General features: G+C 42.7%; 1 protein-coding gene across 1 annotated transcript in view; it reads right to left on the minus strand.

Annotated features, from left to right (window-relative positions):
* The window catches only part of Katna1 (katanin catalytic subunit A1), a 42,611-nt gene that overhangs the window by 8,187 nt on the left and 18,400 nt on the right, over window positions 1–16,024 (minus strand). Inside the window, exons 4-7 of the mRNA XM_032895003.1 lie at window positions 13,216–13,396; window positions 8,093–8,214; window positions 5,500–5,605; window positions 4,212–4,370 (exon numbers count right to left, since the gene is read on the minus strand). Of these exons, the coding sequence (XP_032750894.1) occupies window positions 4,212–4,370; window positions 5,500–5,605; window positions 8,093–8,214; window positions 13,216–13,396 (568 nt within the window). The remainder of the gene's footprint in view (window positions 1–4,211; window positions 4,371–5,499; window positions 5,606–8,092; window positions 8,215–13,215; window positions 13,397–16,024) is intronic.

Consider the following 16,024-nt stretch of genomic DNA (forward strand, 5'->3'; position numbering starts at 1 on the left):
TGAGGGAACAGCTTCAGGCGCCACCTGCTGGGCGGGATTGCTGGGAGGCTATGGGAACCTGTGACGGTGACCCACAGCAGCGGCTGCCTTGTCTCCCCATCTTTCTGCTGCAGCAGGGCTCAGAGTGTAAATCTGTAAACGAGTGCCCAGCTGAATCCAGTGGTATAAACTGTCACCTACATTAAGCCTTAAGACTTTTAAGTGTATTTGGTGCCAATATTTTTCTATCGCTGTGTCAGAGCAAGAAACCTGTTCTTACATCATGATGCAATTTTGATAGGAACATTTTGTTATTTTTATGAGGCAGAACTGGGTATAATGGTTGAATTAAACTTAGTAATCACAAAAAAAAAAAGAAAAAAAAGAAGAAGAAAGTGGGGAAAACAGAAGTTGGGGGACAGGAAAAATATGATAAAAATATACTGAATAAAAACCTCAAAGGATAAATAATAAAACAGAGGCCTTGACTGAAGGATCAGAAGTTCAATGCCAGCCTCAGATACTACAGTTTGAAGCCACCCTATGAAACATGAGGCCCTGTCTCAAAAAGCTAGATCGATCGATCAATTAGAGCACAGGCCTTAGCCAGTGTACAACATCCACCTGGCATAGTGGCACATGCCCATAATCTCGGCATGTAGGCAGATGAGGCAGGAGGATTGCTATGAATTTTAAGCTAACCAGGACTATATAACCAAGACTCTATCTCAAAAATGCAAAGTGAAAGAAAAACTCCTCAAGTTACAAGGAGGCAGAAGTTTTAGGTCTTTGAGAAAGGAATCCACTTTGGAATGGGCCGGCCCTAACTCGGGATCTCAGTGGCAAGAACACCAAACTATGGGCACCGGCTTGAGACTTAGCCATGTTCATTTGTCACTTCAGCACACTCCGAGACATGCAAAGGGATTTCTCTAATGATGGTTTTAGGTTGTTCTCAAGCAGCTCCAGAGAGGCCGGTAAAGAAATGCTTCTTCATCTGCCTTTGTGAACTACAGTATGACAAACAGGGCTCTAAGCGGGGAGCACGCTCAAGGCCCTCGGCGTGGAGAAAAGAATGATGCAAGCCACCACTCAGCAGGAAGTGAATATGAGTTCAAGGCCAGCTTGGTCTATAGAATGAGTTCCAATACAGCCAGGGCTACACAGAGAGACCTTGACTAAGTTTGGTGGGGGGTGGGGATAAAGGGGTAAGGGGGACCTCTTAAACAGTGGTGGCATCAAGTACCAATGAGTCAGGATTTGTACTAAACAATTTACGTATATCAGTTTACTTTGGTATCTGTATGTGTGTGTGTATGTGAGCTTGTGTATGCAATGGCATGATAGGCATATGGGAGGCCAGAGGTCAATCTCAGGTGTCTTATCTCAGGTGCTGTCTACCCTGAGTTTTGAAAGAATGTCTCTCCCTGGCCTGGGACTCAACAATGCAATAAGGCTGGCTTGTCAGCAGTGCCCCATAAATCTACTTGTCTTTGCCTCCCCAGCTCTGGGATTACAAATACAAACTAGTCCAACCAGTATTTTTACATGAGTGCTAGGGACTGATCTCAGGTCCTTGCATTGCATTTTCCCAATTAAGCCATCTTGCAGCCCATAAATTATACAATATATTAAATTAAAAATACAAAATATTAATGTCTTCTGAATAAAGGAATGAAGGCTCGGAAAGGGAAGAGTCTGCTGAAGGGAATGGCTAGGAAAGTGACTGATGAGGAATCTGAACCCAGAGTGTAAGCTTAGTTCTTTTAATTGGCAGTACACTTTCCCCCTCTCTCTCAAGCACTGGGAAAACCAGTTTTTCAAAATTATCAGAGATTCTCCATTAGATTACTATTATGCTGGTTAAAAATTGCCTCCTGGCTTATGAGTTGTCTAAGTTCAATAGGAAATAGAAATAAAAACAAAAACAGGAAGCTTTCCAGAAAACAGATAATGTGAATATTTCAGTTTCATTGACTGTTCATTTACTTATCTGTATTTTTTGAGTTTAGAGAGTGTAAGATCTGGGATGGTATCATCATCATCACCTCAGACTTTTTCCACTAGACTTAAGTATCCATGCCTTCCTCCTACCCAGGACTGGCTCTCAGTATCTGACAGTGCAAGGTGAGCTGACACAGGAGAAAGGCCATCAGTCCAGCTCAGCTGACGATACCTCTAACAACAGCCTGTACCTAAAGCTCAAGGGATCGCACCTACGAGGAGACAGTATCCTCTGGAATGAGAGGGAGGCTGAGCCCATGAAATGTTAACACTCTGGCTGTCTAAATAAGACCTGCACAATGACACCACCGTTAACAGGCCAGCATGGACAGACGGGGGAAGCTACTTAAGGCATCAACCTGAAATGAAGGGCTATAGGCAACTAATGGCTGCACAGAAGGGGTTAATCAGTCTTCTCCAGGGACAGCCCGCAACAGGTAGGTTATCCAATCCCACTATCAGCACTAAACATATATACAGGGAGGGGGTGGGGGAGAGAGAAGGGGAGGGAATTGCTATCTTCATCACTGTGTAATAGCGTAATGCCTTCCTAACATGCAATCAGTTGCACTACTTCTTAGAGGTAATAATACAGTCATCAGTGAAGCTTAACAGAATCTTTAAAAGATAGGCAAGTTCAGTCCAAACAGTACCGGACCTTGTAGAATTGTATTGTTCCTACTGGTACTAACATTTGTAAGGTGAAAATAAGAAAGAGAGACTTAAGTTACCCCTGCTCAGAGGTTATGATGGGCAGCAAGACAGCAATCAGCAGCAGGGTCATCTGGGTAGTGAAGCCAACTGTTCCATTAATCAATCGGGTTGTCTGACAGAAGCGTCAGTCCTTAACTTGGTGCCTCAGAAGCTCCTAGATCAGCAGGGCTGCCCCCTCATGCTTCTGAGATCTCACTGCCCTTTTACGTTTTAGTACCTACTTATTTATCTGTGTGTTTATTGAACTATTTTATTTATTTACTTATTGTTTATTTTGTGACAGGATCTCACTATGTCACTCTGGTTGTCCTGCAACTAAATATGTAGACCAACTTGTCCTCAAACTCACAGAGATCATCTGCCTCTGTCCCTCAAGTTCTAGGATCAAAGGTGTACACCACAAGTCTGGCTTCTTGGAGTTCTAAAGTTAAACATTTAACTTTCTAGATTTGCTGGTGCATCAAGGGTCACAAGACACTGCAGAAATAATAATAAAAAAATTACCTCAGAAACAGAAGACAGCCTGTATGTCAAGAAAAAAATGGAATTTATACAATGTGGAGATCCAGAATGATCATTGTGGCTGCTGTTTGCCACCAGACAAAAGAATTATCTTTATAATAAATGACTTCCAAAATGACAAATGAAAAGTTGTGTATTAAGCAACCTTAATAAATACTCTGCAAAATGAAAAGTTGTATATTAAGCAACCTTAATAAATACTCTGCAAAAAGAATGAAATATAAAAGAAAAAAGAGAGAGAAACTCAAAGTAAAAACTGAAGAAAATAATTCACACTCAAGGTAGGAGCTGGAGAGACGGCTAAGTGCTTAAGAGTTGTTACTGCTCTGGCAGACGAGTGGAGTTCAGTTCCCCGCACCCACAACAGGGTGCTCACAGACACCTGTAACTAACTCCAGCTACAGGAGATGGAGCGCCCTCTTCAGGTCTTCACAGGCATCTGCACGCATGTGTATATCCTCACACAGACACACACACAATCAAAATAAAGTTAATCTTAAACTCAAAGTCCTTGGCACAGCTCATAGGCAGGAGGTGATCGAAGTTCATAGCTCCATAAGCTTCTCCTCTTTAGCTGGTTAGAACAGAGCACTTACCATGTCATAAACAGTGTGCTGTCCAACAAATATAGAGCTGGCAGGATGGCTCATGCGGATAAATGTATTTGTTGCACAAGTGTGAGCCCTGGCATCCAAATAAGGGTGGAAGGAGAGAGCCACCTGAGTGTGGGTGCACATGCTCGCTTCCCACCATATTATATGTGCACACACACAACAACAGAACTGGAAACAAGCCAGTTAGCCATGCTAGTGTGGATTCTCACAGCACACTAGCCATGCTCAGAAAATGGCAGATGTGGCTCCGCCCCTGGAGGAGGAGACACACAGAAGCCCGAGTTATTCATGGTCAGGTCCTAGGCAGTGTCACCCTACCGTGTAACAGAGAACGTCACAGAGGTAGAGAGTCTCCATTAGAGCTGTTTCAGACATTACCATTTCAAACAGAAGGCGGACAAGCTTCTCAGACTCTCCTCTGTATTTGGAAGTCAGAGTGGATGAAGAGACATTGAAGAACGTTGTCTTGCATTCTGTGGCAACTGCTTTGGCAAGGAGGGTCTTTCCAGTGCCAGGTGGGCCAACCATCAGCACACCCTGGGGGATATAACAGTGTAAACAAAGACTCCATCTGCCATGGCTATTTCCCTACCCTTTTTGTTTGTGTCTGACGATGATAAACACAGAGGTGGCCTTGACCTCCTGGGCTCTTGCGATCATCCCTCTCCGTTCCTGGAGCTGTGGCACTATCAGTGGACACTACCTTGTACACAGCTTGCCCTGGTTCTAACTAATGTCACTAATAGCAAACCTCACTGCAGTTATATATAACACTGTGGTAAGGAGCAAAGAGTAAAACGAGCGACCTTTCATAACGAAGTTTGTTTTTTTAAATAGAGCCTCACTAACTTAGCCCTGGCTGTCCTGGATCTCATATGTAGACCAGGCTGGCCTCAAACTCACCGCGCTCCACCTATCTCTGCTCCCAACTATTGGGATTAAAAGTATAAGCCATCAATACTGGCACCAATAACTTTTCTATTACACAAAAGGAAGAAAATCACATTAAAAGTTTGGAACTCAATTTTTAAAAAAAGGAAAACAGATAGTTGTTAATTTATTAATCATTATCAAAAGATTACTATTAGTAATTGGTATTTTAAAGAGGCAGATGTTTACTCTTAACTCAGATTTTCTTAAATAGCTTCTTTTCCTATCATCCCAGAATCTTCAAAACCATCCATTATGAGATAAAAATATTGCTGACTTTTTCAAAAGAATTCCAAACTACCATGGCAAATTACACGGTAAGACAAATGAGATACCCTAGCCAACTGGGTCGCGTGTGCAGACAGAAGGCCATTCTAAGTTCTGAGTTTGAGGGTAGAATGACCCTGAACGCTATATTGCTTACATTGGGAACTGTGCATTGGCTTTTGATCAAAACACTCTGAATAATACAGCATAAATTCCTTCTTTTAAAAAGCCTTTGTGAGATAGGGCCTTACTCTAATCCAGTCTGTTCTGGAACTCACTATGTAGCCAAGGCTTACCTTGAAACCCAGGTGACCCTCCTGCCTCCTGCTTCCTGAGTGCTGGGATATAGGCTTGAGCTATAATGCCTGGTTTAAAGTTTCCTTATTCCACTTTCTCTAATATAAATATGTAAGGGTTCTCCATATCAGTACTGCTATTTACTCTGCCAAAGATGAGGGTATAAACTTACTTTCCATGGTCTCCTAATGCCCTTAAAGAATTCTGGCATCCACATTGGTAACACCACTGCTTCCTGAAGCAACTTTTTAGCTTCTACTAAATCAGCAATATCATACCTAAAAGAAAAGATACTTTATCAGCCAACCCCTTCGATCACATATCCAGTATTATATCACCATCCTGAAAACCATCACCAGCACTGGTGTTTATGCCTATCCTTCCTAGGACCCTGGAGAATACACAACCACCCAGGATACATAGAACACACCTTTGTGTCTAGTTATAGCAGTAACGGTTTTCAGTTTAACTCATGATGACACAGATCTCCTTCGTTCACTCTCTGCTGCCAGGCTAGTGTAAAATTTGTGATGTGGTATGACCTAAGTCAAGGTTTGCACACCTCCTTAACTAAAAAGCTTGGGACCAAAAATGTTTCCAGATTGGGAATGTTTGCATACACTACACTAATTGAACATGCTCTAATCCAAAAACCGTTATTAATTTCATCTAAAACTCTCCATACTCTCTAAGGATAATGGTTTTGGCTTTAAAAACTGTGGCTTGGGGACTAAAGAGATGGCTCAGTGGTTAAGAGCACTGGCTGTTCTTCCAGAGGTCCTGAGTTCAAATCCCAGCAACCACATGGTGGCTCACAACTATCTGTAATGGGATCTGATGCCCTCTTCTGGTGTGTCTACAGTGTACTCATGTACAGAAATAAATAAATCTTTAAAAACAAAATGTAGCTCACTGCCCTAGGTTGGAAAAAAAAGGATATAAGCCAGCACACTTAGAAGAAGGAAGCCTCTTCCCACAGAGGGAACCAGGCAGTGGTAGCGCACATCTTTAATCCCAGCACTTGGGGCAGAGGCAGTTCAACCTCTTGAGTGTGAGGCCAGCCAGGTCTACAAAGTGAGTTAGTTCCAGGGCAGCCAAGACTATACAGAGAGACCCCATCTTGAAAACCAATGCATTTCTGGATATCTGATTTTCAGATTAGGGATGCTCAATCTGCATTATTATAGATGGCATCTTTTAAAAAAAAATACATTATTTTTATTTTATGTGCTTTGGTGTTTTGCCTGCATGTATGTCTGTGTAAGGGTGTCAGATCTTAGAGTTACAGACAATTGTGAGCTGGGATTTGAACCCTGGTCTTCTAGAAGAACAGTCAGTGCTCTTAACCACTGGGCCATCTCTCCAGCCCCACGCATCTTATCTTATTTCTCACAGTGGTTTAGAAGAATGGCTGTTAAAAAAATAATAAAAGGGCATACAGCAGACACCTGCTGTACTTCTAACTCTAGGGGAAGAAGCCAAAGTGAAAAAAGCCATCAACCATTATGAAATTCTCCCTAGACACTAAAATATCTACTGGTACTACTAGGGTGTGTAGCAGTTTTATTATGAAAATAGATTTTTACTTATGTCAATTACTAGAAATATTTATGTATTATAAAGACATTTATTAATCATCTATATTTTAATTGAAATAGAAAGTAACTGACAATATAACTAACTTGTGGAAAAGTGAGCTTTTATAATGCACTGTAAAAAGGTATAGATCTTTTAGTAGATATAAAGTTGAGAATCTTGTACTAATCGCAAATCAAAGCAACATCTACCATAAGCTAGACACAAGATGCATATGTTAAAAATCTCCACCTAGGGCTGCTGAGATGGCTTAGAGCATACACGTAGTTACTGTGCAAGCCTGAGGACCTGGCCCTCAGAACCCACAGAAATGTGAGAGAGACCAGAATCCACAGGTATCCTCTGATCTCTAATATGTGCACAGCACATGCTCTACCCCATCATACATACACAATCAAAGCTTAAAACAAAAACCCTCAACCATTTCAACATTAGCAGGGGATCCAAGAGATGAAATTTGTGCTATCTTTGTCCTACTTTGTTTATGACATATTAATTTAAAAGTATTTCAAGGAGCTGGGATATCCAGTTAGCAGAGAACTTGCCTCGCATGTATGAGATGCTGTTCAATGCCTAATATCACACACACAAACAAACAAAAGCAAAAGAAAACACAGAGGCTGGCTCAGTGAGTAAGAGCACTGGCTGCTCTGGCAGTGTTAGCTTTGATTGCACGCCCACAGTGTAGTTCAAAGGCAGTCATAACTCCATTCCAGGGAACATGATCCTCCTTCCTCCAAAGGCACACACACATGTGGTGCAGTGACATACATGTGAGCAAAACACCCAGACACATGGAATAACAAACTGTGAACTGAAGTCTGGGTGCCGTAGCTCGGCTCGTCTACTCCTCTTCCAGCAGGCAGATGTGCTGGAGTCCTTGCCGCCACCTCAGCACTCAGGTAAGAGAACTGAAGTCCGATGCCATGCTGGCTATACAGCCATTGTGAAGCCTGCCTGGTCTACAGGGAGCCCTGCCTCAAAACAAACAAATAAGGCCCTCGAGACGCCGGGCGGCCACAGGCTCCGCGGAGATCAGCTTCACTGCACGCACTGCTCACACTGCACAGCCTCCAGTGCCGGCCCCAAGGCACATCTTTAGCACACGGCATCTGTTTCCATTTCTGCTTCTGAAACCATCAGCTCAATTACCGTGTGACATGACTTACCACCGGACGTTGGGATTCTGAGAAATTATATCTCTTTCCAAAGCTTCTACTAAGTCCTTGTCATACCCCGTGCTATCAAATTTATTTGCCTCTGGTTCTGTAACTGCAGCAGGAAATTTGTTCTACATGAATAGATAAAAAACAGAAGAGTTTTTAATTGATCAAAAATTTGTATTTTGTTTCTGTGAGTCAGAAACAATGATCAGACCAAAGTGAGTTTGCTTACTGAATGGTCTCCTTATGTGAACCCATCATCAATCAGACTTCTGATCTCCCTGCTTCCCAAAGTGCTGATGTGATCACACCTGGCCAAGAAAATCTAATCCTAATCAAAGTAGATTTCATCAAAGAGACCAGGAGGCCAGAAGGAAGTGATACAGTATTTTCCAAGGTTACAAAGAAAACCCAGGATCCTTTCAACATAATATCCTGCAGAAAAGACAAAGATAGCAAGGCATTCTTAGACAGGCATGGGCACATGTGCTGAAAATCCCAGTTTGAGGATCAGAGAGAAGGAATCTGGGAAACGATCTTTACAATTTCAAACCAAACTAAAACCAACCCCACTCCAAAAAAAAAAAAAAAAAAAAAAAAAAAAAAAAAAGAAAAAAAAAAAAAAAAAAAAAAAAAAAAAAAAAAAAAACAAAAAAGACCCCAGGTAAGAAAAAACTAATAGAACTTTATCTACCTTTTAAGGTGTTTTAATACCAGGAAGTCTAAACAATCCGTGGAACTCCCTACGCCTGTCAGGTTTTACTTCCTCTGAAGTTTCCTAAATTACATTTGACAGCAACAGCAAAAACTACGACAGTCTGATGTGGTTCCAAATTAATACAGGGAAGATGTTTACAACTTTAAATAGGAAAAGTAAAAGAATATCTGACTTCTGATACAGTAGAGGTCATAAAATAATGATCAATAAACCACTTTGCACACACCATGCATAAACACACAAACACACACACATAGGTAAAAAAACAAAAAACTTCAAAGCATGCCCACTTTTAAAAATTACAACTTCGAAATGGGCTCAAACACATGACAAATGAAGTAAGATAATCAACTCAGGACCTAAATCAGGGAATCAACAACATAACGAAAAATTCAACCAGGAAAGTTCAACCTGGAAATTGAGATTCTGAAAAATAAATGTTAAAAATGAGAGTTGTCCATTTAAAATAACAAACACTCACTGAAAAGCATCACTAATGGATTAGATAAGAATAAGATGATCAGGGTAGAAAATAAAATCAGATACTATATTCAAACAGCTACCACACACACACAAATAAACATAATCACAAGTTTCAAGAACTCTAGGACATGCCCAAACCTAAAGGTAAGACTCCATGGTAGAGAATAAAAAGCTAAGCTAAAGTCTGAAGTTATCCAGCTGTGAGATCACTTGTCCACTAGTGAGTAGCTAAGCCTCATTCATAACAAAAACTAAAGGCATGAAAAACTCTTCCATGAAGTGGACATAAAAGAGGCATTTAGAATCCCACACAGACACGACAGAGAGACTCTTTACAAGAAAAATTATCATGTAGTATCTAAATCTACAGGACAAAGACACAATTGAAGTGGAAACTAAAGGGTTCTTTGGAAAGTTGGCTGGATGGTGTTTTGCTGAGGCAAACAAATGAAGGAACATGTAGCTGAAGTGGACATGGGTGTGAAAGGCTAAGGCAGATTCATGAGAGAACATTTTCCTGACACAGGAGAGAGGATGTTCTGCTAAAGCAAGCACATGAAAGGACATGTGATAAAGATTCTTTGCTAGCATTATGTGTGTATTGGTCCGCCTTGCATTGCATAGTTGAGCTCTATTTGTCAGCACTCCATAGAGAGAACACCAAAAACTTCGTGGACTAGGGCTGATTGGCAGAGTGATGTCAGCTGAGACAGGTGCATGTGCTGAGGTGAGACCCATGGAGAATGCATGATGCTTGCATGGACAGTGATGGAGGAGGAGCTAGATGTTGGTCTCCACTTCCCCGAGAGAGGCAGAGCCAAGAACTTCTGGTGTCCCTCTTGGTCCCTCCTGCTGAGGCCTGGCTGTCTCTGCTAGGCAGTGCCACCTCTGCTGATTGGTGTTTGCTATCCCGACTCTACCAAACTGGACTGCTAGTGTATCCGTGAAGTGTTTGTTAGGGGATCCAGCTGCCACTGCTGACCTATGAACTGTTGATTTCCAGACAACACAGACAGGTCCTAAACAGGTCCACATCCCCTGTATCCTTTCTTTCTCACTGTCTCTGGTGGGTGGTGAGCTACAAGGGAGGTTAAAGTGTTTAAGAACCATCACTAAAAGTAGACTTTGAAAGATAAAGTTACAGACAACACTAAACCTGAGGGAGAGAGGTGCCACCATACCTACAAAGGCAAACCTGTCAGATCTCTCACCAGAAGCACTGTAGGAAAACACTGGACACACTTTTAACTGCAGAAAGCAATTCCCAAACCAGCAAAGAGAGGTTTAGGGGTTGGGGATTTAGTTCAGTGGTAGAGCTTTGCCCTAGCAAGCGCAAAGGCCCTGGGTTGGTAAAAAAAAAAGAGAGAGAGAGAGAGAGAGAGAGAGAGAGAGAGAGAGAGAGAGAGAGAGAGAGAGAGAGAGAGGTTTAAAATCCTGTGGAGAGATTAGAGACTTTCCATAAGTATGAACTAAAACAATTCATGACCATGAGGTTAGCATTAAATAAAATACTAAAAAGAGCCTTATGTATAGAGGCAGAAAGACAACCCACAAGTGATCACATGATCGCATGAAAGAGACAACAGGTTAACAAGAGCAAAATGAGGTCAAATGTCTCTGTGTGCTCAGTCTCCATAATCAACTTGATGAGCCTCAGAATCATCACGGAAACCAGTTTCAGGGCGTGCCTGTCTGACCTTTCCAGACCAGGTTAATGAAGTGGGAAGGCCCACCCTAAATGTGGGCTGGGGTCCCCGCCTGGGTGAAAGGAGAAAGGGAGGTTTGAACTGGCCCTTCTCTGCTTCTGACTGACACTGTCAGCAGCAGCCTCACCTTCGCCATCATGCCTTCCCTGACAGGATGAACTCCCCAAACTGCACGTCAAAGCACAGCATTTCATCCTTTAGGCTGCTATTGCTACAGCAACAAGAAAAGTAGTGACATGAAATCCAATTCTGTACTTCAGCAAACCCTAAGATTCTATAATGTCAGACATAGGCAAGAACTAAATAAGCCAGGGGAGCGATCAAGATAATGACAGCAATCAACCAGGATCTTGAAATAGGTAATCTAGAAGTTTAAGGTTCCAGCTCTGGTTAAAAGATGCAGACTAGTCAGGCGGTAGTGGTGTACGCCTTTAATCCCTACACTCGAGAAGGAGAGACAGGTGGATCTGTGAGCGTGAGGCTAGGCTGGCCTACAGAGTGAGTTCCAAGACAGCCAGAGCTACACAGAGAAACCCTGCCTCAAACAAACAAACAAACAAACAAACAGATGCAGGCTAGATGACTGGAACAGAACACTTGTCTACAGGAGATATAAGTCAAAAGGCACACACATGGGGACAGAAAAGTATGCAGCAGGAGGGTGGAAGCGGGAAACAAGCAGGGGCAGAGCTCTTGTGCTCAGGAAAGCAGAAGGTGGAGAGAGAACGGTCATTGGCTGTTGAAAATCCATCCACAGAAGGAACCAGAGACGTATATAACCAAACCCTGGCTTATCTATTTCACAAAGCACACACTACTGAACACACGGGACTACATGCAAGAGCAAGTGACTTCCATACTTTGTTCTCAGCAGCACAGCCAAAAGAAAAATAATAAAGAAGCCTTAAAAAAAAAAAAAAAAAAAGCTAGGGCTGGAGAGATGGCTCAGAGGTTAAGGGCACTGACTGCTCTTCCAGAGGTCCTGAGTTCAATTCCCAGCAACCACAGGGTGGCTCACAACCATCTATAATGGGATCCGATGCTTCTTCTGGTGTTTCTGTACTCATGTAAATAAAAAAATAAAGTAAGAAAAATCTATTATTGCATGTATAATATATGTGCACGTATGCACTGCTATGCAGGTTCTGGGACCAAGCTCAGGTTGTCAAACTGTCAAGTTCTTCATTTGCTGAGCCATCTTGCTGGTCCAAACAAAGAAACACTGAACATTTAGCTGGGTGTGCTAGAGAACACCTACAGCCCCAGCACTTGGGAAATAAGAGGCAGGGGGTCAGGAGTTCAAAGTCAGCCTCTACCACATGAGACTATCCCAGAAACAAAATCACCACCTCCATCAACAAAATCTTCACAGTTAAACTACATTGATCAAATGGGCCTAACAAACAACAATAATAACAACAACAGCAACAACGACACAACCCACTAATAGCTGCTCATACACAGGTGCAGAGTACGCGTTCTACTAAGCAGCCCATAGAACCTCAACAACACAGACACAACCTCTTGTACCCTAACAGACCACAATGAAGTAAGAGAAAGTCAGTGGTGAGAGAAACCACAGACACTGTTCTATCGATGGAAATCAAGCAGGGCCCTCCTGAGTATCCCTCAATGGCAACCAAATGCTTCCCAACTACTGAATGGAAAACCTACAGGTTCAGCTGAGATTCTAAGGCAGATTCGGCAAACCAGCGGCTGAAACAAGTGGGCCCCAGAGTTTCAAATCTTGATTTCAAAGGTTAACAAACGACTCACTTAAAAACGTTTTGAGGGACCTAGAGAGATGACTCAGTGGTTAAGAGCACTGGTAGCTCTTTCAGAGGTCCTGAGTTCAAATCCCAGCAGCCGCATGGCACTCACAACTGTCTGTAACTATAGTCCTGTGTAGTTCAGTGCCCTCTTCTGGGATGCGAATGCAAACAAAACATCCATATACATAAAATAAATCTCAAAAACAATTTTGTTTTCATTTAGAGAGAGAGAGAATGTGTGTGTGTGTGTGCATGTGTGTGTGTGTGTTTACATATGCCACATGTGTGCAGCTGCCTGCACAGAGCAGAAGAGACATGGGATCCCTGGAGCTGAGGTACAGAGCTCACCCACACAGGGGCTGGAATCTAACTGGAGAGAGCAGCAAGTACACTTTAACCACTGAGCCATGTCTTCAGGTCCAACCCTCACTCTGAAGACAGTGCATTTACCTTTTCCTCTCTGCCCTTACTCTGCTCTTTCTTTTCACGACTACGAACAGCTTTGCCTCTGTCGCTGTGCAGACTCTGTGCAGATGGTCGATGAGCTCTGACGACGGCGCCTGGCCGGTTATTGTGTGGCTTAGGGTCACTGTGCTGAGTAGACTGGCGTTTCCTAGGTCCTGGTAAGGGTCTAAACAACACAAGGTCATTAAAGTCATAACTCGGGAAGGAGCTGGGCATACATAGAAGAACACGGTGGCATAACAAACTTGAGGACGCTGTGCCCCAGGGTCTGAAATGTAATCCTGGGGTGGCCTCTACAGCCAGGGGCAGGAACACAATACTGTCATATTTACAAGCAACTAGGACAAAGTGAAAGTCACTTCCACTCAGGACATCACTGTATAAGCTAAGTCTGAGTGCTAAAGTGGAAAAGAGCGAGTACCAGAGACCAGTGTTCTCTCATAGCCACCAGAATAGAGTGCAAATAGGTATCTCTGCTCACAGCTACACGCCCAGTTCACTCACTTGGAGTTTATCTTAGTTCTCATTGTTTAACATCTCCCCATTCTAAGACTAGGGTGAAGGTTGGGAAGGGTGGTATGTACCCTTTAGTTCCTGAATATGAAAGACAGCGGCATGTGGATCACTATGAGTTAGAGGCCAGGCATACATAGCACATCCCAGGTCAGGACTACACAGTGAGACCCTATCTCAAAAAGAAAAAAAAAAGGTGGTGGCTGAAGAGATGGTTTAGCGACTAAGAGCAGCCGTTGCTTCTGCTACTGACCTGGGTTCTCAGTCCCCAGGACCCACAGAGTAGTTCACAACTGTCTGTGACCACACTCCAGGATCCAGTGCTGCTGCCAGCCTCTGCAGGCACCAGGCACAGAGGCTGTAGACACACATAGCATGTGGACAGACATTCATACATGTAAAGTAGGTAAATGAAAATGCCGGTGGAAATTAAAAACTAACAGAAGAGGCCTTACGTTCACATAGAACCTACTCGTTTCATTTTAATTTAGTGGCAGAATTTAGACCTCCATATTTACTGGCTCTTTGACTTATGTGGGATGAATAAAAACACAGAAAATCCCAAAAGGATAAAACAGAATAACCTATTTTCAAGTGTCTCAGGGTATACTTCAACACAAAGAAGGTACGTTATCTAAAGTCGGTCACACTTTCATTGTTTTTAATATAGAAAAAAAATGGCTTATTGGAAACCTAATTATGAGAAATAAAAATCTATATATCCTGGAAATACTTAGAAATCTAAAGATGTTCAATAAATATGAAGAACCAGTGTTCACGAAGTACAATAAAAAATTACGAGAAACAGGACCATTGGACTGAACAAGGGGACCCCAATGGAGGAATCAGAGAAAGGACTGAAGGAGTTGAAGGGGTTTGCAACCCCATAGGAAGAACAACATCAACCAACTAAACCCCACCAGAGCTCCCAGGGACTAAACCACCAACCAAAGAGCACACATGGGGGACCCATGGTTCCAGCTGCATATGTAGCAGAGGATGGCATTGTCCGGCATCAATAGGAGGAGAAGCCCTTGGTCCTGTGAAAGCTCATTTCCCCAGTGTAGGGAATGCCAAGGCATTGAGTTTGGAGTGGGTGGATGGGAGTGGACGCATCCTCGTAGAAGCAGGGGGAGGGGGTATGGGACAGGTGGGAAAGGGAATAACATTTGAAATGTAAATACATAAAATATTGAAGAAAAAAATTTTTTTTTTTTTTATTAACTTGAGTATTTCTTATATACATTTGAGTGTTATTCCTTTCCATTCCATGCAAACATCCCCCCCCCCTCCCCTTCCTTATGGGTGTTCCTCCCACCCCCTCCCCCATTGCCGCCCTCCCCCCACAGTCTAGTTCACTGGGGTTCAGTCTTAGCAGGACCCAGGGCTTCCCCTTCCACTGGTGCTCTTACTAGGATATTCATTGCTACCTATGAGGTCAGAGTCCAGGGTCAGTCCATGTATAGTCTTTAGGTAGTGGCTTAGTCCCTGGAAGCTCTGGTTGCTTGGCAAGAAAAAAAAATTTTAATTAAAAAAATTATGAGAAACAATGACAGAATAGCTAAACCAAGCCATATCTTAGTGCAAGGGTCTCAAACCAATTACTGACCAAGAGTCAAGTCAGAGTGTTCTTTCCAGACAGCCAAAAGATTCATATATTTACACCGTGATACAAACAGGAAATCTGTCATATTAAGCAGGGAGTGAATACCTGCATACATGTCATTTAAAAAGTGTGCCGTGAAAGCAAGCACACTAAATGGAGACAGTACTTTAGTCAAAGCAATTCCACTGATGTGCTTTTTTTGTATTTTCAAGACAGGGTTTCTCTATGTCCTAGAACTTGCGCTGTAGACCAGGCTACCCTCGAACTCAGAGATCTGCCTGCCTCTGCCCCCTGAGTGCTGGAATTAAAGGCGTATGTCACCACCACCTGGCACTCGATTGATTATCCATTTGCTGTCACTTGGTAGCAGAAAACAGGGTAAAACTGGCAAGCAAAACCAAGCAGGCTCAAAAACTTGTCAGTCTAACTTTCTCACTTTACATAAGAAAAAAATCTGAGGTCTACACACAGCATACATGATTTTCCAACAGCTACAAAGAGTAGACACATTAGTTCCTAAGACAACACTGAGTCGCTACTTTTTAGCCCATGCACCAAAGCCTCATTCTGGCAGATTTCCACCAGTTTGAATTTATGATACACATTTAAACAATTCTAAAAGGGCATCTCAGTACAAACCTCCCCTCCAGCCCTGCCTCCAGCAACTCAGGCCTC

This window comes from Rattus rattus, chromosome 2 (genome assembly GCF_011064425.1).
Source record: "Rattus rattus isolate New Zealand chromosome 2, Rrattus_CSIRO_v1, whole genome shotgun sequence".
Classification (NCBI taxonomy): Eukaryota; Metazoa; Chordata; class Mammalia; order Rodentia; family Muridae; genus Rattus; species Rattus rattus.